The sequence below is a fragment of the Rattus rattus genome, chromosome 2 (assembly GCF_011064425.1).
Source record: "Rattus rattus isolate New Zealand chromosome 2, Rrattus_CSIRO_v1, whole genome shotgun sequence".
NCBI lineage: Eukaryota > Metazoa > Chordata > Mammalia > Rodentia > Muridae > Rattus > Rattus rattus.
The window spans coordinates 197,556,988-197,584,553 of NC_046155.1; the positions used below are offsets into that span (position 1 = coordinate 197,556,988).

Below are 27,566 nucleotides of genomic sequence, written 5' to 3' on the forward strand. Positions count from 1 at the left end.
AAGTAATATATTCTATGTACTTTAGTCAAGTTTGGTCGCTGTATACTTTTGTTGTTATTGCTGCTCTGACCAAGTATTGTTTAGGCTCAGAGTTTGAGAGGAATGCAGTCCATTGGAGAGGGAAAGGTGTGGTGATAGGCATCCCATCCTCACAATGGTAGGGGTGTCACCCATCCTCACAGTGGTAGGGGTGTCACCCATCCTCACAGTGGTAGGGGTGTCACCCATCCTCACAGTGGTAGGGGTGTCACCCATCCTCACAGTGGTAGGGGTGTCACCCATCCTCACAGTGGTAGGGGTGCGTATCTGGTCTATCACCACACCATGGAACAGGGAGCACAGTGCAGGCAGGAAGCAAACTATGTTACTAAAACTCAAGGCTCATTCTGGTGAGCTACTTCCTGTAGCAAAGTTCTATTTCTGAAGGTTTCTACCGCTCTCTGAAGAGCAACACCAGCCGTGCACTAAGTGCTCGAACACATTAGCCTCTGGGGGAACACTGCAGTTTCAAATCCCAGCAGTCATATTGTAGAGCATAATTTTGAGATGAGGTTAAATTATGCCCTTTGAGATGTTTGCCCCTTGCATCCCTTGTAGCTTTTATTCTTTGAAAAGTAAGTACCTTTCTTACACACACACACCAGTGTATTATATGACAACACTCCCATGCTTCTGAACACTACAATTTTTAAAAAATGAACTCTTCTACATAACCTATTAGGTTTTTGCAATATAAACTGCCAAAGTTATTCCAGAATTAGTAGAGCATGGTGATGTTTTACTGTTTGTTTACATTGCCAGACTATTTTCTCATTTTTTTAATTCTTTGTTAATGCTCAGCACTCTATGGTTTTTTTTAAATAAATGCAGTCAATATCAGCTATACCTCCCCATATATCTAGCTTACAGTAATCCTATGTATACCTTAAAGCTAGTGTATCCAAGACCAAACTCAATTATACTGTCAACAAGCCTGATTTCTTATACTTCAGAATTGATCACTGAGAAATTCAGGACAGATTATAATACCCAGCTTTTCACCCATGCTTTTTAATGAAAAAAGGTGATGATTTATAAATCACACATTTATTTTTAAATTTTCTCATATCTAAGTACAGAGATAAATAAAACTAACGAGATACATGTAGGTAGCCTGCCAGCCATTGGTTACACCATCTAGAAGATGGAATGCCATTATTTATCTACCCTTGTCAATAAGAATACTGTAAATAGATTATAACTGATTGCATTAAACACTATTGATTATGAGGCAGTAGGTATGGTTTCGCTATATGTAACACAACATGTATCATGTGATAGGCAGATCATAAAGATCCAGAGAAAGCTAAGGGCACACTGGGATATTATTGAAGAGTAGCTCTGTCCAGTCAAAAGAGGGAAACACGGAGACAACTTGATCTGACTCAAGGGGTAGATGGGAATTGAATTCCTAATGCCAACAGTTTCATCAGTTAACCATGAATTGAGGTAGCCATGGTGAATCTGAGCTCTGAATGTGCCCTCGATGAAATGGTATTTAAGAGGGTAAGGAACTGACTTGCCCCTGTCTGTTATCTGTGCATTTACAGATCTAATGCAGAAAGCACAGCTGTCCACTTGGAGGCTTTGAAGAAGTTAGCCTTGGCCTTGCAGGAGAAAAAGTATGCCATCGACGACCTGAAAGACCACAAACAGAAACTGATGGAGCAGCTGAGCCTCGATGACAGAGAGCTGCTGAGAGAGCAGACCAGTCACCTCGAGCAACGGTGGTTTCAGCTCGAGGACCTTGTCAAAAGGAAAATCCAGGTGTCCGTCACCAACCTGGAGGAATTAAATGTGGTCCAATCCAGATTCCAGGAGCTGACAGAGTGGGCTGAGGAGCAGCAGCCTAACGTTGTGGAGGCCTTGAAGCAGAGCCCGCCTCCTGGCACAGCTCACCACCTCCTCACGGACCACCTGGCCATCTGCAGTGAGCTGGAAGCCAAGCAGGTACTCCTGAAGTCTCTGATGAAGGATGCAGATCGTGTGATGGCTGACCTCGGCCTCAATGAACGGAAGGTGATCCAGAAGGTGCTCTCAGAGGCTCAGAAGCATGTGAGTTGTCTCAGTGACTTAGTGGGCCAGCGAAGAAAGTACTTGAACAAGGCTTTGTCTGAGAAAACCCAGTTTCTCATGGCAGTCTTTCAGGCCACCAGCCAAATCCAGCAACATGAGCGAAAGATCATGTTCCGGGAATATGTCTGCCTCCTTCCAGATGACGTGAGCAAGCAGGTCAAAACATGTAAGACTGCCCAGGCCAGCCTCAAGACTTACCAAAACGAGGTCACTGGACTTTGGACACAGGGTCGGGAGTTAATGAAAGGAATAACAGAGCAAGAAAGGAATGAGGTACTGGGGAAACTCCAGGAGTTGCAGAGTGTCTATGACACTGTTCTACAAAAATGCAGTCACAGGTTGCAAGAGCTAGAGAAAAGTCTGGTATCTAGAAAGCATTTCAAGGAAGATTTTGATAAAGTCCAACACTGGCTTAAACAAGCGGACATTGTCACATTTCCTGAGATCAACCTCATGAATGAGAGGGTTGAGCTCCACGCTCAACTGGACAAATACCAAGGCATTCTGGAACAATCCCCAGAGTATGAAAACCTTCTGCTCACGCTGCAAACGACAGGGCAGGCCATGCTACCATCATTAAATGAAGTGGATCACTCCTACCTCAGTGAAAAACTCAATGCCCTGCCCCAACAATTCAATGTCATCATTGCCTTGGCTAAGGATAAATTCTATAAAATCCAGGAAGCAATTCTGGCACGAAAGGAATATGCTTCTTTGATCGAGTTGACAACCCAGTCTCTGGGTGACTTGGAAGACCAGTTCCTAAAGATGAGGAAAATGCCTTCAGATCTGATTGTTGAGGAGAGCGTTTCTCTTCAAGAGAGCTGCAAAACCCTTCTGGGTGAGGTGGTGGCCCTTGGGGAAGCTGTGAACGAACTGAACCAGAAAAAGGAGAGTTTTCGCAGCACAGGTCAGCCTTGGCAGCCAGAGAAGATGCTACAGCTGGCCACCCTGTATCATAGGCTGAAGCGACAAGCAGAGCAAAGGATCAGTTTGTTAGAAGACACCACCAGCGCTTACAGAGAGCATGCACAGATGTGCCAACAGCTAGAGAGTCAGCTGGAAGTCGTGAAAAGAAAGCAGGCCAAAGTGAACGAGGAGACACTGCCTGCAGAGGAGAAGCTCAAGGTGTACCACTCGCTGGCGGGCAGCCTGCAAGACTCGGAGATTCTGCTTAAAAGAGTGGCCGTACACCTGGAAGATCTTTCTCCACACCTCGATCCCACGGCTTATGAGAAAGGCAAGGGTCAGGTCCAGTCCTGGCAGGAGGAGCTGAAACAGATGACCTCTGACATTGGGGAGATGGTGACAGAGTGTGAGAGCAGGATGGTACAGAGCATAGACTTCCAGACTGAGATGAGCCGTTCCCTGGACTGGCTTCGGAGGGTGAAGGCAGAGCTCAGTGGGCCAGTGTGTCTTGACCTCAGCCTCCAGGACATCCAGGAGGAGATCAGAAAGATCCAGATCCACCAGGAGGAGATCTTGTCCAGCCTGAGGATAATGAGTGCTTTGAGTCAGAAGGAGCAGGAGAAGTTCACCAAAGCCAAGGAGCTGATTTCTGCGGACCTGGAGCATACCCTGGCTGAGCTCAAGGAGCTAGATGGAGATGTGCAGGAAGCGCTGCGCACGCGGCAGGTCTGTAGGGGGGCGCTCTATCTTTTCCCAGGCTGTTCATCTAGTTTGGGTTGGTTCTCTGTTTAAAGCCCCAGCTTTATTTTACTCAAATGTGTGGGTAATGCATTAATCTAGCATTTGTGATTTGGAGCAGTAAGTTCAAGGTCACCCTCAGCTACAAAGCACTGTGAGGCTGTCCTGGACCCACTCACTCTCTCCTCCCCCCCCCCCCTCCCTCCCTCTTCTCTCCCTCTCTTCCCTCCCTCTTTTCTCTCCCTCTCCCTCCCTCCTTCCCTCTGTGTGTGTGTGTGTGTGTATGTGTGTCTTTCTGTCTCTCTGACACACACACACACACACACACACACACACACACACACACACACACATTGGAAAAACCCTGAAAACTGCTTTTTTTGATGGTTTATCAAGTTGTCTTCAATGACTTTAAAGACCATTTTTATTGCTTATATGCATGGTCATTGTCATGTGTCTCATATTGGCTTTTATTTTTAGATTGGTATATCATGCCATTTTTCTCACCTTTAGAAGACATAATGATTTTGATAACAGCTTACAAGAATTCAAACAACCTCAGAGAGAATCTTCTTCTTCCTCTTCCTCCTCCTCTCCCTCCTCCTCCTCCTCTTCTTCTTCATTTTTATTGGTATATATTCACTATATATATGGTCTTGTGTTTCATAAAGATATTTTTATACATTTCCCCCATTAGTCTCCTGCCTTTCCCTGGTCAGTTTTCATTTTCATGTTATATACATGCATGCATATATGTGTTTGCACACTCGTAAGGTCTAGGATGCATACACAGATTTACATCCATTCTTCCACAGATGACATCATCATGTTTTTTATGGCCAAATAAAATTCTGTTGGCTATGCATACCACATTTTCTCTGTCTATTCCTGTTGGCAGACACTTGTGTCAATTCCACAACTAAAGTCTTATGAATTGTGCTGAAGTAAAAATAGATGTCTAAGTGTCTCTGTGACATATTGACATAGAGGCCTTGGGGGAAATACCCAGGAGTATTGTGGCTGGCTTATACAATAGATCTGTTTGCAGTTTTCAGAGGAATCTCCAATGTGATTGGCATATTTTTAAAAATTTTTGAAACATGTGCAGACCTTTAGCCCTTTCACACTACTCCTTTAACAATGAAGTACAGGTATGGCAATATTTTATTAGGTGTTACATGGGGATATAAAGGTGATTTCAAGTATGGCAGGATGTGTAAGTTACGTGCACATGTAGTGTGCCTTTCACGAGTTCCTTGAGTACCTTAGATTAGTTCCTGGGAATAATTCTCACAGAGACACATTATGAATATGCTAATAGAATATATGACCAGTGGATTCTTAGTGCCCTTTTAATACAATATGGCCTCTGGCACTTTGAAAATAACATTGAATGAAGAGGCTCCAAAGGCAATGATGCCAAGCGAATGACACAGATCATGGGTGGTGCCGAGGCATGTTCTCTTGTAGGCCATCCTACCCATTGCCCTGTTTCTTCCCCTCTTATTCAGGTAGGGGAGCCTCCTTCCCCTGATGTTAAATGTAACAAGGCAGAGCAAGGAGGCTCCAAAGGAGTGAAGCCAAGGGTCTTCTATCTGCTGCTTCTAAGACTTGGGAACTACAAACAGCAATGGGAACAAGTAGAGAACCTCTCAGATTGCTCACCAACTGGGACTTGCTCACTCTCCTCATTCAGTATAAGATAAGAGTTACAGTGGCCACTTTAATCCCCTGGTCTTGAGGCTAGGGATGTAATTCAGTTGCTCACCCATCATACACTTGGTCCTGAGTTTCAGTTCCCAGCATTCCTTACATGGAGCATGATGGTGTATGGCAATATACCAGAACTCAAGAAGCAAAGACAGGAGGATCACAAATTAAATATTTACATCAAGAGTGAAGCCACCCTAGGCTATATGAAACCCTGGCCTGGAGAGATGGCTCATGGTTAAGAATATTTGCTGTTTTTATGGAGAATCTGAACTTGGCAACCAGTTCTAGGCGATCTGATGCCTCTTTTGTCCTTTTTGGACATCCTGAATCTGTATCATTTACCTGTATTTCCTACACAGATTAATTCTAATACTTTAAATAGCAAACCTTTTAGTGTTTAAGTGAGGTTATAATAAACACATAAAATGCTTGCTTATTTTTTAAAGATTTATTGTGTTCTGCCTGCATATATGTCTGTGCACCAGAAGAGGGCATCAGATCCCACTCCAGATGGTTGTGAGCCACCATGTGGTTGCTGGGAATTGAACTTAGGACCTCTGGAAGAGCAGTCAGTGCTCTTAACCGCTGAGCCATCTCTCCAGGCCCAATGCTTGCTTTTCAAAGTGTACTTAGCAAAGTTCTTCATGCTAAATCAAAACTATCATTACATTTTCAAATGAGATACCTATCCCTGTAGATGCAGAGGCAAACCTTGAGTGTAAGGCAAAGACTGGTTTTTTTCTTTTAAAAAAAATCATCTGTCACAATGGTTCTCAATCTTTCTAATGCTCCAACCCTTTAATACAATTCCCCATGTTATAGAGACCCCTCTCCCTGACCCTAAAATTATTTTGTTGCTACTTCTTAGCTATAATTTTGCTTCTGTTCTGAATCATAGTGTAAATATCTGATATGTCACCCTCCCTCAAAGGGGTTGAGTCCCACAAGTTGAAAACCACAGACCTATCGCACTGATTATTGGTTTTGAGTTGGTGATGACTTTTGAGCACAATCTTAAATTGTTTAGGCTCCCTCTGCTTGTCTTCATCCAGATGTAGGTCCCAGTACTTCTGGGAGCATTTCTAAGCCACATGCTCCCCCACCCATTCTCTCCTTTGCTTCCAATCCTGACTACCACCTCCTCTGTCAATATGGCTCTGCTTGTCTATTCATTGATGGCTCCTTAGAGTCTTTCCGTTCCCTCTGGACTTGAAGCAGCAAGCCTTATGGATTTCTACTTCTGTTTTAGTCTCTGCTCAAGACTCAAGGGCAATCTATTTATTTCCAGAAGCTGGCAGAGGCTAGTTTGGAAGTTGAATGTTACCATTCTTTTAACCCACTGAGGCATAACTACTTTGCAAAGCATCTGTCCAGGAAGACACTGCATTATTAAGCTTTGTAGTTTGTCTTTAGAAGAAAAAAAACATAGTTTCAAGACCATTCAAGATGCTAATATAAATTTATAGCTCAGTTCTCTTCTTAGTCAGTATATATTTTAACTACAGCATTAGAGCTATGGTGCGATTAGAAAGGGGAGGGAGTAAAGGATCCAAATGCATTCACCATGGAAAATAAATTCCCTCAGTTTACCTGTTAACGTCCCATGCCATCCTACAGAACCGAGAACCAGAAAAGAGTGGGAAACATGAAATGACATCTTACGAACCTGGAAGTTGATTATCTCGCAATGACTGTCTTTCAGGCAACCTTGACAGAAATATACAGTCAGTGTCAAAGGTATTATCAAGTGTGCCAAGCAGCTAATGACTGGCTTGAGGATGCCCAGGAAATGTTACAGCTGGTGGGCAATGGCCTAGATGTTGAGAGCGCAGAGGAAAACCTCAAAAGTCACATGGAATTTTTCAAAACAGAGGGTCAGTTCCACAGCCACATGGAGGAGCTCCGAGGTCTTGTGGCCAGGCTGGACCCACTCATCAAGCCAACCGGAAAAGAGGAGCTGGCACAGAAGATGGCTTCCCTGGAAAAGAGGAGTCAGGGGGTCACCCAGGACTCCCACACCCAGCGGGACCTCCTGCAGAGGTATTTGGAGCAGGTTCATACAAAACAGAAGCATACTAATGTAATATATAGTAACGTACATTGCACGTACATTCATTTCTCTGTCTTGTCATCATGTGGTCAGCAGAGCTCTGGGTAGAAATAACTGGGTTTGCATTGCTTATTTATTTCTCTTGCACTCTTTCAAGATGTTCGGTTCAATGGCAAGAGTATCAGAAATCCAGAGAAGGGGTTATCAAGTTGATGAATGATGTGGAAAAGAAGCTGTCCGAGTTTGTTGTGTCGAAGACATCTTCCAGCCACGAAGCTGAAGAAAAGCTGTCAGAACACAGGGTAAGTTTTATTGTCCTTATTTTTACGTCTTTCCATGTTAATTGCAACAGTCCGTGTGATATGATGTTTGCAGAATCACATCCTTAAGTCTTTATTCCCATCTCGCTTCCTTTGGTGTGATAATGACACAATAAACACATTTCGCAGCTGAGGATGCTCTCACGAAAATACATAGCTAGGGTCCCAAAGACAAATCCAAACTCTGCTTCTGGTAAGAAAGGGTTGCTTAAACGTGGCGGTAAAGGGCTGGGGAGATGGCTCAGTGGGTAAAAGTGCTGGCTACACAAACCTGGCACCTAACAGCCTGAGTCGCACCCCCTAAACCTTCGTAAGAAGCAAGATGTTCAGGCACAGTTTAGCAAGCCTAGCAACCCACAGCAAGAAGGGAGATAGCAATGGAGACATTCCCTGGGAAGCTCCAGGAATCAGTGCACAGCAGAAAACCAGAGGAACACCCTCTGTAAATCAAGGTAGAGAAAACCAACTCATAAAAACACATCTTTAACTACTACCCATGTCCTGGCAGCCCCCAGAATAAATAAATAAATAAATAAATAAATAAATAAATAAATAAATAAATAAACCAACCTTTTAAATTCCTGGTAAATTGGACCAAAATAAAATCCAGAAATTAACTCCTGAACGCCCCTCATCTGGCATAGCAACAAAAGGAAGGCTGTAACATTCTAAAATACCAAAGTAAATTTTTGTTGATTTTCAGAAATAAAAAAAAATTCATCCCAAGTAGAAAATTACTTATCTATAATAAGTAAATAATTTTCACCTTTCAAAAATAAATCCAAATCCCACTATGATAAGTAAAACTTTAGAGTTATTAAAGGAAACAAAATGTATTCATAATTATTAATTTACTTTTGACTTTTTTAAGGGCAGGCATTTAGGTAACCCAGACTGGCCTTAAACTCTATGTAGCTGAGGATACCTTGCCCCCCTGAATCTCTTGCTCTGCCTCCCCAGCTCTAGACCCACAGACATGTACCACACGACTCTTTGAGGAACCTAACTTTATACAGAAATATTTCTTTTTTTTTCCTTTTTGCAATAGGGCTTTAGCTAAGTCCATAGAACTCAAAAGAAAAACAAATCAATGTTTCTCTAACCCCCTCTACTCACCCCCAACCCTGCACTAGGCTTTAGTGTCTGTAGTTGACTCTTTCCATGAGAAAATTGTGGCTCTGGAGGAAAAGGCATCACAACTAGAGCAAACCGGAAACGAGGCGAACAAAGCGACCCTAAGCTGGTCGATGACCACTGTCTGGCAGCGCTGGACGCGTCTCCGTGCTGTGGCCCAGGACCAGGAGAAGATACTGGAGGATGCAGTGGATGAGTGGAAGGGTTTGAGCGCTAAGGTAACTTTCGCTACAGATTGGTTTAAGTCACGTTTTGTTTCATTCCCCAGAGATGAGAGTGTATCTGAAAAACTGGTGCTTTGCCTTTGCATTCGTTAGGTTTCTGAGACTGTGAGAAAACGTCGGGATCGCGGCAGTTGATAAAAGAAAGATTATATTTTGGCCTACATTTCCGGAGGGTTAGGTTCCCCCGGTGGCAGGGAGGCGTGGCAGCAGGCAGCAGGGGTTGGGCAGCGAGCAGCATTGCAGTGGGCAGCGGGTGGCGGGCGGCAGGCATCGTAGTTGGAGCAGCAAGCAGACAGCTCACATGCAACCTCATGAACAAGGCAGCGAGCATAAGCTGGGAGTAGGGGAAGACTTTAGATCCCAAAGGCCCGCCACAGTGGCATTCTTCCTCTAGTAAGTCCACACCTCTTAAACCTCCTCACACAGGGCCATCAACTGGGGATCAGATATTCAAAAACCATAGACTGGGGGCAGAGGGATGGGGCATTTCCCAGGCAAACAGCTACCTGCTATGCTCTCGAAATTAGTCTTTTGAAACTCTCATTCCTCTTTCAATTTCATGAAAACTAAACGATGAAACAGAATGTTGTGTGCATTGTACAGTTTAGTTCCAAGTTAGAGTCAAATGGCAGAGGGAGGGTAATATGCATGTGACAGAGAGAAGAAAAACCAGTACAGGAGAGTGAAGAATACATACAAGGATCAGGATGAAGAAAGCCAGGGAGAGCAGCAAGGGGGTCAGGGAGGAATAGGTTCAGCCAACATGAAGTATGAACATCTTACAGGGGAAATGGTTCTTTTGTATGCTATGTTTAAAATAACTAAGGGCCAGCTAAATGCTTCATCCTCAGAACCCACAGTGAAGTGAGAGAACACACTCCCGAAAGTTGTCCCATGATATCTACATGTATGTTATGTGCACAGCTGTGCCTGCCTCTCAAGTGTGTACACACATGCATGCCTACATGCACAAATAATAAATAATAAATATTCTAAAATAAATATATAAATACATTTTAAAAAAGAAAATTAAAGCAGTGAAATTTTGAAAGGAAGGCAAGCCAGGGCAAGCCCAATTTGTTTTTAATCTATTCTGGGAAAATGTACAAAATCATTTTTTTCTTTGTTGTAAAAATAAGAATTTAGTTCATTCCTCAAATATGTGTATAATTTTTTCCAGCCTTTAGGTAAGGTTTAGTGTTTTAGCCATGTCTTCTTTGTCACACACACACACACACACACACACACACACACACACACACTCTCAAGCCAACTTTAAAAGTGAATGTTTTGTATGTTCAGTTCGTTTAAAGTTTCTCTGCCACTTGTAGTCTGCCTGTCTTGATAAGATTTGGGGATTAAAATTTTAACCCAGGGTGGGAGAAGTGGTCTTTCATGTTAGTGACAGCATCTCCATTGGTTTTCACTTCTGAAGTTTGTAGTTTATGTCATCGTGGTTAAATGATGTCAAGTGTAGCGCTTAGCGGGCTCCCCACATTCTTTTCAGTATAATTCTGACTTTCGTATGATGTATGTTTGCCCTTAGATCAAAGAAAACACTGAAATAATCAATCAACTCCAAGGTAGATTACCTGGAACGTCCACAGAGAAGACCTCAAAGGCAGAGCTCATAGCCCTCCTTGAAAGTCACGACACATTTGCGATGGACCTGGAGCGGCAGCAGCTGGCCCTGGGTGTGCTACAGCAGCGAGCGCTAAGCATGCTGCAAGATGGAGCTCTCCCTGGCCCCAAGGAAGAGGTGCCCACCCTGCAGGAAATCACTGCGCTGCAAGATCAGTGTCTCGAGTAATTACACACCTGCTTTGCTCACTATTACAAGGGGCCTTAACTCGGGGACATATGAGGTGCTCAGGCATTGGGGGCACTCCATCGCGCGGCTTCTACGGCCGGGTTTTAGTAACTCTTCCCTTCATTGTAAGACAAGTACATATTTGATAACAGAGCTAGTATGCAATGGGGAGACCCAGGAGAGAGGGTACCCACAGTTGGTAAAGCACCTATCCCACAAACACGATGATCCAAGTTTGAGCTTCAGCGCCCATGGTTAAAAACAAAAGGAAAGAAGCTGAACACGATAGCGCATGCTTATAACGCCAGCAACAGAGATACAGAGATCTCTGCAGCTTGCGGGCTGGGCGGCTTAGACTGCGTCATAGAAAACAAAACAAAGCAAAGCAAAACAAAACAAAATAAAACAAAACAAAGCACAGATAGCTCCTGATGAATTACACCAAGTTTGACCTCTGGCCTCTATATACATGCATGCATACTCATATCCCCCTCTGTACACCACACACACAAACACACTCTCACACACACACTCACTCTTACACACACACTCTTACACACACACTCACACACACACACACACACACACACACACACTCTCACACACACACTCACACACACACATACACTCACACACACACATACACACACATACACACACACTACACACACATTACACACACACACACATACACACACTACACACACACACTACACACTTTACACACACACTACACACACACACACATTCACACACTACACACACACATACACACAACCTCCCACACCCACACACAGACACACATACACACACACACAGACACACACACACACACTCTCTACAGGCACACACCACACACACACACACACACAAGACACACACACGCCAAGATGCAACACACACACAGAGGGGCTTGGGGAGGGATAGAGAACTGACAGAGGGACAGAGACAGAGGAAGACAGTGGCAAGCTAAACAGACTCATCATTTTACCTTCCTGCACTTTGAAGAATTGATAGGTGACCAAAGGAAACTTTTCAGTAAAGTACTGCAAAAGTTGCAAGAATTTGTCACTTTTCTTGTTATTCTGACCCAAGGCATCTTAAGGAAAGGAAACGTTTGTTTTGCCTCATGGTCTGAGGGGACACAGTCCATCTCAGGAGGGAGGCATGGTAGATCACAAGGCTACTGGGCTCATTGAGTTCAGGTCAGGAAACAGAGTGCTTAGCAGTGGTGATCCGTTTGCTTTCTCTTGTTCCTCTTTTTTTCTTGTCTTCTTTCTTTCTTTTCAATTCTTTAATCGTCTGGACACTGTCACTGTTTCAATGAAATTTGCAGATCAGCCAGATTCAGTTCCCTCCGCCTGAATGCCATGGCTCCTGTCGGGCCTGTCTGTCTGCTGCACTGCAAGTTTCCAAAACCAAGTTTCAGCTGAGAAGCTGCTAGACCTGCAGCGATTAGGGGGTTGGGGAGATCCTTGTTTCCCTTTTAATTCACTCTGGGACCCTGTGAGATGGTGCCACCCATGTTCAGGAGAGGCCATCCATGTTCAGTTAAACATCTCTGAAAACAACCTTAGGAACTCCATAAGTGTGTTTCCCACGTGACTCAAAACCCAGGTCAACACAGATGAGCCGCCACTGACTCTAATAGGCTCTAAGCAGAGGCAACCAGTCCAGGAGGGACGGCAAGGAAGGTATCTTTTCTGTAGCTGTAGACAAAGTAGGTTTGCACGACATAGTAGTTTGAATGACATATAAAAAGTTTAGAAATGTGGGAGTGCAGGGTACTCAGTAGATAAGAAGCTCCAAGCACATTGACACATCTTATCCTACACCCAGGAGGCTGAGGCAGGAGGATCATGAGTTTGAGGCCAGCCTGGCCATGTGGTAAGTCCCCAGGTTAGACAAAGACCTTCAACAACTGAGCAGTATTTAAAAGGTTGGTTTGATAAAGCTGTATCACCCACTGGTGACGTGGGGGGTTAGGAAGAAGAACAATAACAGAAATCCAGGCAGTTCCGCTCCTTCATTGATTAGTGAATCTATGAGGAAGTTTGATGATCTAGAACTGGCTTGATTCACTTCTTGGGCCATAGGGAAGCATGTCTTTAGACAATTTAATTCCTCTAATAAATAACATTACCTTATACAAATCTCTAGTCACTCCACTTAGTTAATAATGACATAAGAGTAATCTCATATCATATATCAAAAAGCCTTTTAATCCACTTATTCAGATCAGGCATGACACTGACATTAATCATGGTGACATGTCCAAAGCTTGATTCTTTCTTTAAAAGCTGGCTTCTCACAGCCATACACATTCCAATGACACATTCCAATGACACATTCCTTTCAGATGGTGATGGCATGGCACTATTCAAACAGATTGGAAAGATGAGGTTAAGAAGGCAATCTATGTTTTCTGCATAGAGAAATAAGTAACCACTAAGTGGAAGGGAACAAAGTCAACTCTCAAATTTCCAGGAATAAATTATTCACCTCCTGTGACGTAAATTCTTCTGTTATGCTTAAACTGAACCTTGGTGTCACTAAACGATATCCGAGAGAATAGGAAGTAACTTTACCTGCCCAAAACATACTAGATTTCTGTTTCTATGTCTCTTCTAAAGCTGTGTCATGCTCAGGAGTGTTCCTTCTGCTTCATTTCTGTTTTCTCCCTCTGGTGTTTTGAAGCATGCAGGAGAAAGTGAAGAATCATGGCAAACTGGTGAAGCAGGAACTCCAAGAACGGGAAGCAGTGGAGACTTGTATTAATTCTGTGAAGTCTTGGGTTCAAGAAACAAAGGACTATTTAGGGAATCCAACTCTAGAGATCGACACACAACTAGAAGAACTGAAGGTACAGGATTCTCCTCCCGCTCTTTGTCACAATATTGCCTTTGGCTACTCTTGTACGCATTTAATTGTGAATTAGAATTTTTAGGTGAGTATTATATATACAAGGTGTATGCAAGCTATATGCAAAGTATAATGTATATTATTCCTCTATGGGATCATATGTCTGATGAAAGGGGACATACTGAAGTTCACTTCCCCTGTAAGATGTTTCTGTAATTTCACCTTTAACTGTAACAATGAAAACTCAATAGCTTTATCTCTAGATCCATAAGAAACTATGTTCCTTATCAGGCATCTAGAATTTTCTTATCTTGCTTTCCTTCCTCAGAGCCTCCTAGCAGAAGCTGCCAGCCATCGAGAGAGCATTGAGAAAATCGCAGAAGAGCAAAAGAATAAGTATCTGGGTCTCTACACTATCTTACCATCTGAAATCTCCCTCCAGCTGGCTGAAGTTGCATTGGACCTAAAGATCCATGATCAGGTGAACTTATAACAGAGAGAGAGAGAGAGAGAGAGAGAGAGAGAGAGAGAGAGAGAGAGAGAGAGAGAGAGAGAGAGAGAGAGAGAGAGCCAGAGACAGATAGACCAGGATGCGGGGTGGGGGTGGGGCGTTGAGGAAGGCTTTCTATTCTTTCCAGAGTTAGTCCTATAAGATGTATCTTGGTTTGCACAATCATATTTCCCAGGAAAGCAAGGTAAATAACAGACCACTATAAAACAAATAGCATTCAAACGACCACAGCTCTGAGCAGTAATGCCATGAAGAAATATAGTTTGTTTTTCTCATCACTGTATACTGTTTTCTCACAGAAGCATGGCAGGAAAGAAGGGTTTGTTAGGACTCAGGGAGGACATCCCATCAAGGTGGGGACCATGGCAGGAATGTGTGGCCAGGAGTCCTTATATCTTGGGGACCAGAAAGCAGAAAACTTGGGGTATAAGAAGAGATGGCTCTGAACTTTTAAGTGCTACCTGCAGGAAGCCATGTCTTCCAGCTAAGCCCCATCTTCCCATCAGTAAATAACTGTAAATAACAGTTACATCAGTAAATAACTGGTAATCTGGTGTTCAAGACTTATATGAAGATATAGAATTGATCTGCTTCATCCACTCATGTTAAACAATATCTTAAGCAGTCAAAAAGTAAGCTATGACATGTCCCAATATTACTATTGAGTAATTCCTCTTCAAGCTGTTATTTTAGTTCAGCAAGATGTGAGATGGGTCGGTGAACACATTGAAGGGAAGGGGCACTCAGAGGAAGGAAACGAAGCCAGGAATGTGGCAGTCACTAGTGTGCATGCCATTAAAGAAAGAGCTTCATTCTGCCCTGCCCCTCACCAAAAACCAAGAGACTAAAACAAAACAACTGAAGGAACACCACAGTCAGCACTCAGAGTACAGATTTGAAAATTCCTTGAAACAAGGAACGTGTAGACCTTTCTGGTGTAGACACTAGGGAACTCCTGGATCTTGCTCCTGTGAAGAGGATGCTTTTTCATGAAAAAAACAAAAAACAAAAAACAACAACAACAAAAAAACCCAGCATCACGTAGCTTCTGTGTAGAAGACTAGTGCGTTTTTTTCAGAATAGTCATGGTGGCTGATTGTGAGAGCCATTAAAGCTCAATTATAGGCCATTCTATATGACACAGAGGAAAGACATATACTAATCTACAATGTTTTGTGGTTCAGAAAACATAAACCACAAAATGCACACATCTGTACTGTACTTTTGAATCCCTGGTGGAGGCAAAGTGTTTGAAAACCATATCCGAATCCAGCTCACTGCACCATGATTTCAAACGAATCAAAGGCAATGATACCTGTTATTTTATTTTGGTTTGCTTTATTTTATTTTGAATATTTAACTGGATGAATATTTAACTGGGCTTCATGGACAGTGGGAGATCTGTCAGGAAGGGTAAGTTAATGAGTCAAGGCCTTTGAAAAGTCATTTAGGGGACTGGAGAAATGGCGCCGTGGTTAAGGAAAGCACCTGCTGCCCTTGCAGAGGACCCAAGTCATTCCCAGCACTCATGTCAGTGGCTCACAACCTATAACTCAGGGGTTTGGGCACCCTCTTCTAGACCCCACTCATGCACATGGACACTCACGCAAGTTAAAATGAATCAGTTTTTAAAATGTCAAGTCTAGCCAGGTGGTGGTGGCGCAAGCCTTTAATCCTAGTGCCCAGGAGGCAGAGAGACAGGTGGGTCTCTGTGAGATTGAGTACAGCCAAGGATGCACAAAATAAAATAAAATACCACAAGACAAAAAAAAAGTTAAAGAACTTTTAATAATTGTTTATGTTTTATTTACTTGCTTTCGAGAGTTATTCTGTGCAAATATAGTTATTATGGTGTTCAAGCCAAGATGATGTGGGCCAAGTCAGTACTAAAATAACACTGCTTCTCTGCGGATTGAAAGGCCCTTTCTTGTATCTAAAGAAAAATATCGATAATATATTTATTTATTTGGTTATTTATTTATAACACAGGCTCGCTATTATAACCTAGCTTGGCTTTAAAATCACAATCCTTATTTTTTGCCTCGAACTCCCAAGAGTTAGGATTATAGGTGTGTATCACCACACCCAGGTACATTTGTACTCCTGATTACTTTTTTCCCCAGTATTTGAATGTTGCTATAAATCAAATCAAACCCATTGTTTTGTGTGTGTGTGTGTGTGTGTGTGTGTGTGTGTGTGTGTATTGTGGGGTGTAGGGTGTGTGTGTGTTGTGTATTGTGTTATTGCTGGGGACTAAACCTATGGTTTCCCATATGCTGTTGGACAAGCACTCTACCACTGAACCACACTGTCAATCATCTTTGGAGCCTTCTCTCTCATTGCATTCATTTCCTGCTCTGTTGGTATGTGGTCGGAATCTTACTGAAAGTTAAGAAAACACTATCAGACACTTTGAAAAACGTGCTTGAAAACAATCCATAGGCCTCCGAGTATTTTGGTGGGGAGGTTTCTATTTCATGAAGAAAAAAAAAACATCTTAGGAGATGTTGAGAAGGATCAGCCGGGAAAGGCACTTGCTGCTAAGTTCAGTCCAAGTTCCCAGAATTCCCATGGTGGAAGGACAGAACTGACTCCCAAGAGTCAGTACTCTGGCTTTTACATGTGTGCTGTTTTACACACACACATGCACATGCACATGTACATGCTCATGCACATGCACATGCACACGCACGCACACACACACACACACACACACACAGAGAGAGAGAGAGAGAGAGAGAGAGAGAGAGAGAGAGAGAGAGAGAGAGAGAGAAACAAGAACAGAAGGCCATAAAGAAGAGTTTGTGTATCACAGTATCACAGACACAGGATCAGTGAGTAGACAAACTAGGATCGGCTGCCTACAGGGGAACGCTAACCAGCAGCTGTAAATATTTAATGAATGACTCAGAGAACAGACATTGATTCTTTTCTCGCTGGAATCCCACAAGGAGCACAGTCAATTCGCAAAGCTACTGAGAGTAAATCAGCCTCAAACTTTGTGCACTTTGTGTGCATGCATGCATTCACATGCATACATGTGCCTGTGCACACATGGAGGCCAGAAGAAAGCTTCCGGTATCCTCCTTTATTGCTCCCCACCTGTCCTTTTGAGGCAGGGGGTCTTCCTGAATGCAGGGGTCTTGCTGTCTCCTTGAGGATGGAAGTCAGAAGTCTCAGCAATCCTTTCATCCTGTGGCCCATGGAACTGAGGTTACAGACAGGCGCAGATCACCCAACTCATTACCCAGATTCTGAGATCCAAATTCCTCGCAGTTGCTCAAGCGCTTTTGAACCCTGAGTCGACTCTGCAACCCCTCCACCCACTTTCACAAAGTCCATCGGTGTCAACACAGTGCTCGCCACCTAATAATCTGCATCATTTAAGAGATTTAATATCTCTCATCAGGCTTCAACTTTTGGTTTTCATGTTTCCCTTGATCATCTAGATCCAAGAGAAGGTACAAGAAATTGAGCAGGGCAAGGCCATGAGCCAGGAATTCAGCCACCAGATCCAGAAGGTAGCCAAAGATCTCACAACCATTCTAACAAAGCTGAAAGCCAAAACCGACGATCTAGTTCAAGCTAAGGCTGACCAGAAGGTAAGGAGGAGGGAGGAACGGAAAGCAAGGGGCACCTCTGGCTGCAGGATAGACTGCTGCTGTGTCCATGTCACCTGGTTACATGGGGTTCTTAGCAAACCACTAGAACCCAGTGGTAATAACACCAGTCCACTCATGTAATTTACTATTGTAATAGAAATATGTTAATAGACACACATGTATGTATAGTAGAGATTCATGATTATCTAGGACTATCAATTTATAAATTTTAAGGTTTGCCAAGCCTGTTTGCTTGTACCCTGACTGTGAGCTAAACATTTCATATGCACTGGGTAGGGCAAAAGGAAAAACGAGTCCTCTCATGGGGACATGGATAGGAGGCTTAACACACCCTCTTCTGCTGCTCTCTGACCCAATCTCAGTGACACGGTTGTTTACCTTACCTTTAGCACAAACAATCTAAAGTATGTCCTCTGGTCTTAGAGAACCCCTGAAAAGTACCAACTGTAATGTTTTCAATTTTGTGTTGATGACCGTTTAGATGCTGGGGGAAGAATTAGACAGCTGCAATTCCAAGTTAATGGAACTAGACGCTGCTATACAGACATTCTCTGAACAGCATGGTCAGCTGGGCAAGCCATTGGCCAAGAAGATAGGAAAGTTGACTGAACTCTACCAGCAAACCATCAGGCAGGCTGAGAACCGGCTGTCCAAACTCAACCAGGTATGTCTGTGCCCCAGGCACATAACCAGAGTGCTTTAAGGCAGACATTGTAAGCATTTCTCTTCTGTAAATAAATGAAAAGGTGGAGCTAGCAATGATGGATGAAGTTTTGCTATAACTTATTGTTATACAATGTTTCTATGATTTACATATAAACCCATTTCACAACAAACTATATTATACTTTGACAGTTTCGCATGAATAGGTTTAGCTGTTAGACTTTGCAAACTGGAGATGTAATTGTAAAACTAAAATGCCCATCCACAAATGAGTTCTATAAAATCAATTTAGGACACATTCAAATATTTTTCAACATATTTTTATTATTTCTGAATTCCACACCATGTGCTCTATCATGTTTACCCTGACCTCTCCTCAACCTTTAACCCCCTCCCCCAAAGAAGAAGAAGAAAACAAACAAACAGACAGACTAACAAGTCCAATTTACATTGACCATATACTCATTGGAGCAACACGGTCCAACTCCCAGTGACCAAGCTCCTTAAAACAACTGAGTTCCCCACCCCTACCCCATCCGCTACCACAAGCCTTCAACTGGAGAGAGCTACACAGGCATCTCAATCACAATTTTAGAGTTCTCTTCTTCCTGTCTAGGCTGTTCCTTTGTGGGGTGGTGGTGGTGTGTGTGGCGGGGGTGGGGGGGTAGTGATTACATAACTCTCCATTTACATCATCTTGATTTTTGATTGTAGATGGGTCTTTGCAACTCTACCAAGCACTAATCTTGCAATCAGGTTAAAGTTAAAATGAGTAGTTTAGCATTTCCTTTCTGTTTTCTCATATACCCTAAGCGGGCCTGGCACTCCCTCAGAATAGCCAATGAGGACCTTGACCTCCAGATCCTCCTGTCTCCATCCCCCAAGGACTGGATAATAGATAGGCATTGTACTTCCTACTGTGCCCAACTTAAGAACTGGTGGTTGTGCTTATGGTGCTGAGAGCTTATGATGAAGTCCCTGTCTTGCTTTTGCCTTTACTCAATGGAACGTGGAAAGAGGATAGAGGGGTAAATAGAATAAGATGAAATGAACAGCCAGGAAAGAGAAATAACTCAAGCACATCATGGGCTTGGATTTTTACCCTGAAGTCTCTAGGAAATCCGTGATGGATTTCCCATAGGCAAGTGACTTTCCAGGGTCCCCTTTAATAACACAGGTGTTAAGTTCCGGCCTCTGGGATGGTTGTACCCAAAGACACAGAATAGGGTTGAATTTCCCACTGACAAGACAGGGTTTACATTCAACCGGATGTAATGACTTTTTCAGGCATCATCCCACTTGGAAGAGTACAGTGAGATGCTCGAGTCCATTCAGAAGTGGGTTGAGAAAGCTAAAGTCTTAGTCCATGGAAACATAGCTTGGAATTCGGCAAGCCAGCTCCGAGAACAGTACATCTTGCACCAGGTAAACTTCCAGGGAAAAAAGTTAAGAGTAAAAAGTCTGACTGGGTTAGACTATCACAAAATTTTGTGAAATACCAGATAAGAAGAATGCTTGGAGGCTATCCGGATGACTCAGTAGGTCAAAGTGGTTATCACCAAGTCTTGGTGACCTGAGTTTGATTCCCGGTCCTACGTAGTGGAGAGAACAGACAAGCTGTCCTCTGACCCCTTCATGTGCACTGTGGTGTGTATGTGCTCTCCTCCCAATAAATAAATGTATTTAAGAAGAAAGAAAAAAAAAAAAAGACTTGCTCATCTGGTTTGACCACAAGTAGCTAAGAATGAGAGTCCAAGAAAGACTGTGTTCAGATATATATCCTCTGTTTTCTTTATACCACCCTTTCCCTGAGGATTGAAAACAATCCTCCCCTCCCTGTGGCAGTACCTGTGCTCTTTGTGTTGTTGCTGCTGCTTTTGCTGTGGAACCTTCTTTGGGAAATGCAGGGAGTTCTTTCACAGGAAGAGATACAGGGAAGCATGGAGAGATTAGAGGCATCACACTTGGAAGGAGGAGGGACAAACAAACTCAACCAACTGGTACCATATGACTGGGAACAAAATACCATGTCTCTCAGTTCTGCCTTCTCACCTATAATATGGGAATGCCCAGTAATAGTCCTATGTCGGTTGCCTGGGAACGAACATCCAGCACGTCTGTGGTACATGCTGGTGCTCCGGGCAGGGCCTGCTTCCTCTGGGCCACAGCCAGGACTGAGTCATTGGCTTACTCAGAAGGTCAGAGCAGCCGAGAGCGGATCCTATATCCACACCCCGGAGGACGCATTACTTCATTTCCTCTGAACTTAGACAAAAATGTTTCTTTTCTTTTGGTCATACTCTCCGGAAATTATTTCATCTTTTTAGGAAGTTATAGTTGACTTAAAAATGCACATTTCTAACACATCTTGCCACAAAATACAGGCTGGCTTTTATTTAGGTTACTTAGGTTAGGCAGTTTGTATTTTCCCATAGGATTTAGTTTTGAATCCTTCTCCCTGAGGTGGTTCTGGATATTGTTTCCTCCTGGAATGTCTCCACAGCTCAAATTCCAGTCCCTATTATCTCCCTCCTCTTCCCAGTCACGTACTCTCCTCCCAGATACAGATATCTGTACCTCTCAGAGAGCTGGAGTCATTTGCTATGTAATGTGCTTAGACGCCAACAGACTAGACTTCCTTTACAAACTAGCTGGTGACTAACTTCCAGGAGTCTAAAGATGCAGTTCTAAGAACAGAAAAGATAAGGGAATTTTAACTATCAAATAATACCACTTTTAAAAATAAAACTTCTGGTAATTCAGTAAAATCATTTGAAAAGCAATGCTGGCGTTTTACTTCCTATTCATTTTACTTCCTGTTCAAGTCCTTAACTGAGGCTGTAATCCAACATGGAGAAATATTTAATTATATTTAACAATAGTGGGATTTTATTATTTATTTATCTGTGTTTGTGTGAGAGAGGTGAAGAAGGAGGGAGGGAGGAAGGGAGGGAAGGAGAGAGCGAGAGAGAGGCAGCAGAAAAGGACAGGCCTCTCATTGAAGATGGATGACAAGGGATATACTAGAGAGATAGCACAGTCTGGATCAGACAGTCCTACGTGTGGTTGATTAGTGTTCAAGGCATGGGCAACTGGGTGGATTGATTGAATCCTTAACCAAAGCAAGCGACCTTAGGTCACTCAGCTTATGTGCTCTGAAGTCCAGCAGGGAACTCATCTTAGAGGGGTTCCCACGTGTTCCACCAGGAGGCAAAGCTGTCCTCCAACAAACGCAGTATAAGAAAATCCATATGTTCTACCGTTCAATGTAAGCAGGAGACACATTATGCTCTTAACTGCCTAAAAACACCTATATGTACTAGCAATAACTTCTTCCAGTTTTCCTTCCAGACATATACAATCTATAGCCTACAGTCTACATTCATATTTATCAGTGACAGCATGTGTCAGTGTCACGAGTTTGGACAACCCTGCCTAGGACATGATATAATATTTTCCACATATATATTACATTCACTGTGAAAAAAAATTGCCTTTCTTATCTGAAAATAATCTAACAAATAGAGTGACACACCCCCTGTTTTTTATATTCATCATCTTTCTCCCAAACTGCATATTCTGTGCTGTCCACCCTCTGTGCCCTGCATGCACTGTCTTCTCAGCATGAAGTGTCTTTCCCTTCCTCCTCATCTGCTAATGTGCGATATCTTTCTCGTATCCCGTAGGACCCTTATCTAACTTACCAACAAGTTGTCCCACAACTGGGTTGCATCACCCCTTACATCATTGGCTGCCCTTTCATTTTCTTCTCCATATGCAGATGCATGTGTTTGTATATGTGTGTTGTCTGTTTGTCCTACTGCTATTAGTCCCAGCAAGCGGTATGGGCAGAGCGATGAGGGCAACTCTCCGCTCAGCATCGCCTGTTCCTCCTTGTCTTACTATGAACAAGGAAGCAAAGGTTTTTGTTTGCAATACCTGTGCTTCTCTTTGCGCCTTACAGTGCTCAGATCTTAGTTGTACAACCCAAGAGCTGACTAGGTCTTCTTTAGTGCAAATGTGGGAAAAGGCAGGCCCAGAGATGTGAGTAAGACACACAGTGTGCTCAAGCATCACAGCCGCTGCCTGATATCTCTACGTCCTGCCACATGGGGAGGCAGCCTGGGTGTGAGCATGAATCCTTGAGTCCCATGCTTATGAACAAGGGGCCTTGGCAAACTTTTAAGGGGCCTGGATTTTACTTTGTTGTCTATATAATGATGATATCAATGTAAGTGGGCTCATAGGGATGAGATGGCCAAACATCGTACCATGCTCATAGTTCTTCTGGATCTTTTCCTAGTCTGTTGTGTCTTTATACTTCTCTATACAAATCTATATATGCTGCCTCCCGCCACCCTGGTCCCTGCCTACATATCAGTTTCACAAATATGAACACTTCACTCTAGACGCTGCTAGAAGAATCTGAAGAAATTGACAGTGACCTGGAAACAATGGCTGAAAAAGTGCAATACCTTGCCAATGTGTACTGCACAGGAAAGCTGTCACAGCAAGTGACACAGTTAGGACGGGAGACGGATGAGTTACGGCAGGCAATCAGAGTTCGTTTGCAGAGCCTCCAAGACGCAGCCAAGGTAAAACAAAACAAACAAACAAACAAACAAACAAAAAACATGGCATGCTGTCCCAGAGAGACAGTGTTCACCCATGACAGTTTCTTGAATATGATGTAGTTCTTAGCTATGACTTTGAACTTTAAATGCACTGATGTTCACTGGGGTTTGTTCTCCAGGACATGAAGAAGTTTGAAGGAGAGCTGAGAAACTTGCAGGTAGCTTTGGAACAAGCCCAAACAATTCTGACTTCTCCAGAAGTGGGGCGCCTTAGTCTCAAGGAGCAGCTGTCCCATCGGCAGGTAAGCAGAAGGAATTTCGGAAGGACTGGGGAATGGCTCCGTCATCTAAGTTGTTGCTTTCCAACCACGGGATCAAATCCTGAGATTCGCAGCCAATCCTAGGATTTAGGAGGGAATGGTAGGCAGAAGAGGCCACCCAGGTCTACATGAGGCCAGCAAGACCTACACAGTGAGATCCTGTGTCAGAAAACAACAAAACTAGCCAGGATGGCACGTGCTTAAAATGTCAGTTCGGGGAGAAGAAATTGGTGGATCTCTGGGACTTACTGGCTACCTAGCCTACCCTACTTGGCAAGCTCTGGGCCAGCAAGATATCATGTCTTAACATTAAAAAATGCAACTGGTTATTGAATAATGGTAGGTGAGTTTGCTGTCCTCTGACCTCCTTATATATACAGACATGTATGTACAATCCTCATTATGTACCTGGCAATAAGAACCCAAAGTCACATGTGCATTTATCCACACACATGAACTCATATATGCACATGTAATACTTTAGGATAAAGTAGGGGGGGGGTCTGTATTTAAAAATAGCAGCAAGAAAAATGTTTTCTAAGCCTGGTGATAGTCTTAGCATGGGTTCATTGTCTAGAATGTATCTTCCTTACAAACCACCTTGACCCACACTGACCTAGTAACTACAATCCAGGAAATGCCTTTGTTTACGTAATACTTAAAATTACTAAGGGCTTAAACTATGACATGGCCCCTTTCAGCATCTGCTGTCTGAGATGGAGTCACTGAAGCCAAAGGTTCAAGCCGTACAACTCTGCCAGAGTGCTCTCCGGATCCCTGAGGATGTGGTCACCGGCTTGCCTCTGTGCCACGCTGCCCTGCGGCTGCAAGAGGAAGCCAGTCAGCTGCAGCACACGGCCATCCAGCAATACAACATCATGCAGGCAGGTGCAACTGTGCAGCGAGTTCAGCCAGCGGGGCCCACGCTGGCACAGCAGGAGCCCATGACTCATGGGCTGCTTTTCTTAGCATTGTGTGGGCCCAGCCATCAAAACAGCCAGAGTGCTAAATTTGACAGTCTGTTGTAGTTATATAAAATCAAGAGATTAAGACTCTGTGTGGATCAGCCACACAGGACTGGGAAAGAGCTCTAAAAATTACCTTTTAATGAAAATTATCTTTTGGCAATGATTTTTTTAAAAAATGAATGACTCATATATATTAATTTTGCATGTGGCCATATGTGTACCTGAAAAGAATCTAGAGCCTGGTGATATGGGCTTGCTATTCTTATATTACACAACAGCCTTCATATTTCATCCAATTTGTGTATTTTCTGGCCTAAGAAGGACATCTAAGCACAGCTCTTAATCTTTTGAGGTAAGAAGAGAAAAATCATTCCATGAAGAAATGATGCTACTTACTATATCTCCCCCTTTAAGAAGCATTCCCCTTCTTTATGATTAGTTACATCTCATTAAAACCATGAGCGCTCATTTGACCAACCAGCTTTGATCATTCACTACCTTGTAATCTGTTAGACATCAGAGCTCCGCGGCTGTGGGCCATGCTTAATTAGTATTACCTGGGAGGGAACTCTTGGCTGGTGTCTTGTTATTCAGCATTGTTTTGAATTTTGCTTTGCACTTCTGTGTGTATTACAGGACAGTACAGGTATGTGCATGTGCCTTAGTTAAATTTGTACTGCTAAGAGACACCACGGCTAAGGCAACTGTTATAAAGGATAGCATTTAATTGGGCCTGGCTTACAGGGTCAGAGGTTCAGTCCATTATCATCAAGGTTCGGAGCACGGCAGGCAGATGTGGGGCTGGAGGAGCTGAGAGTTCTACATGTTGTTCTGAAGGCAAACTGGAGAAGACTGTATCCCACATGGGTCCCAAAGCCCACCTCCACAGTGACATACATCCTCCAACAAGATCATGCCTACTCTAACAAGGCCACACCTCCCAACAGTGTCATTCCCTGGGCCGAGCATATGGCATCCACCACAATGCATGGTTCACGTACATGTACATGAAGGCCAAGGTCAACAGTACATGTCTTCCTCCACTGCCCTCTACTTTAGTTTTTGAGACAGAGTCTTCTATTGGACCCAGAACTAGTGGACCTCTTAACCTCTAGGGAACCCCCTTGTCCCTTATCCCTCACCTCTCAGTGCTGGTTATAGATGTAGCTCTTTGCTTTAATATTTGGAATTTGAATTCAGATCCTTAATCGTGTGTGATAGGTGCTTTGCCAACTGAGGTATTTGCCCAACCCATCAGTCAGTATCTCTCTTGTTGTCCTGCCAGCAGTCCTCAGGGCAGTCTAAGTCAGCAGAGCAGAGAGAGTGCTAACTGCTCACCTATTTCGATCTCATTAGTCATTCTGTTATAATCTTTCAAAAAGATGAAGTGGGTGCCTCTAAGTGAAGGCTGTTAATTTGCACCATCCGAGTGAAGGACTTTACCCATCTCTTTTTGACTTCCTGGACGTAGGGAACCAGAAGGTAGCATTAGTGGGAAAGCCACCTGGTAACTGACAGAAGAAACATATTCTCATTTTCCCTCCCAAAGGAGGCCGTGGTGCAGTACGAACAGTACGGACAAGAAATGAAGCATCTCCAGCAGCTGATAGAAGCAGCTCACAGAGAGATCGAGGACAAACCCGTGGCCACCGGTAACATCCAGGAGCTGCAGGCGCAGATCTCTCGGCATGAGGTGAGACAGAAGGGTGGGCAGAGCCAGACACTGACCACTTGAAAGTGGTTTCATTCAAGCAGTGCTTTTCAACTTTCCTAATGCTGTGACACTTTAATGGAGTCCCTCTTGTGTTGTGGGGACCCCAACCATAAGATTGTTTCCACTGCTACTTCATAACTGTCATTTTGCTACTGTTATGAATCATGATGTAAGTGTGTGCTGTTACAAACCATGACATAAACATCTGTGGTTGTAGATGGTCTTGGTAACCCATGGGAAAGGGTCCCTGGACTCTCAAAGTGGCAGAGACCCACAGGTTAAAACTACAGGTTTAGTGACTGGAAGAGAAGTATTCCCAGTCCTGAGGGGGATCTGCTTGAGTCTTGCACACCTGTTACAGGTGTTTGAATCTGTTTCTAGTTAGGGTATGGCTCAGTCTTTACCACACACCTTTAATCCCTCTGACTGGGATATAGACCCATCCTTAGTACTCATCCTTAATCCTAAACAATGAAGGCAAGCAATTTTGTTTGTAAGAGGAAGCGCCCAAGTTTGAAAGTGTCTAATTGAGTGGCAGACAAAGTGACAAATCAGAATAGGACCTGGCTAATTCTCAAGAGAGAGGAAAGGGAAGCTACTTAGGGGAGAGACAGACAGTACAGGAGGAAGAGTGTATAGTGCAGGAACACAGTAGAGTTCATGGAGAGCAGTGCAGGAGAGGCGAGGGAGGGAGTAGAACAGCACAGAGACGGAGAAGGAGGCAGTTTTACCAGGAGAGTTTTACAGAGACAGACTGAAGAGAGAACAAACTAGACACAGGTAAGACAGAATGAGTCAGAGAACGAGAAGGAGCCAGAAGATTAGAAAAGATTGCTAGAGTTAATTTGTGGTAAAGCAGAGTAATTCAAAGGCCAAGAGAAAAAGCAAGAGTGAATAAGTCAGCTGGGAGAGGAGTTTGAGCCCGAACCATCTGCGTTGAACCAGCATCAAGAGTTCAGAAAGCACAAGAAAGGGCGAGGTTATTGTAGCAAGTCTCAGAGACTGAGAATATTCTAGGCCTAGATTAGATTGTAGGGAGGCTAAAAGCTTCCAGGACTAGGCCTAGTTTAGCAGAGGGGGTCAGTAAGCCTCCAAGACGATAATTATATCAGGCGAATAAAAGTTATTTCAACACACAGCACTTCAGATGTTCCTGCATTTTCAAGGAGATTTTTTTGCTGACTCAGTAACAGGTACTCCCCTGTATTTGGCAGCCTCTGTGTGTTGTTAATGACATGTCTCATTGGGTGTCCCATGCACGGAAACAGGTCAGTGCATAAAACAGTTAGCTCATGAAAATAGTCTAATTCTTGATTTC

General features: G+C 43.5%; 3 protein-coding genes across 3 annotated transcripts in view; all 3 read left to right on the forward strand.

The window, feature by feature from the left end:
• LOC116892878 (nesprin-1) overlaps nt 1-8,355 on the forward strand; it is a 103,620-nt gene extending 95,265 nt beyond the window's left edge. The window contains exons 45-47 of the mRNA XM_032894788.1: nt 1,590-3,750; nt 7,178-7,515; nt 7,683-8,355. Of these exons, the coding sequence (XP_032750679.1) occupies nt 1,590-3,750; nt 7,178-7,515; nt 7,683-7,914 (2,731 nt within the window). The 3' untranslated portion in view covers nt 7,915-8,355. The remainder of the gene's footprint in view (nt 1-1,589; nt 3,751-7,177; nt 7,516-7,682) is intronic.
• A 737-nt stretch (nt 8,356-9,092) lies between these two features.
• LOC116893525 (nesprin-1-like) lies at nt 9,093-23,366 on the forward strand. The gene is made up of 7 exons (XM_032895250.1): nt 9,093-9,197; nt 10,750-11,009; nt 14,167-14,356; nt 17,836-17,988; nt 18,491-18,673; nt 19,960-20,097; nt 23,082-23,366. The coding sequence occupies exons 1-7, from the start codon at nt 9,093-9,095 to the stop codon at nt 23,364-23,366; spliced, it is 1,314 nt and encodes a 437-aa protein (XP_032751141.1).
• A 28-nt stretch (nt 23,367-23,394) lies between these two features.
• LOC116893526 (nesprin-1-like) overlaps nt 23,395-27,566 on the forward strand; it is a 136,239-nt gene continuing 132,067 nt past the window's right edge. Inside the window, 3 exon segments of the mRNA XM_032895251.1 lie at nt 23,395-23,548; nt 24,268-24,450; nt 26,084-26,227. Coding sequence (XP_032751142.1) covers nt 23,429-23,548; nt 24,268-24,450; nt 26,084-26,227 — 447 coding nt within the window. The 5' untranslated portion in view covers nt 23,395-23,428.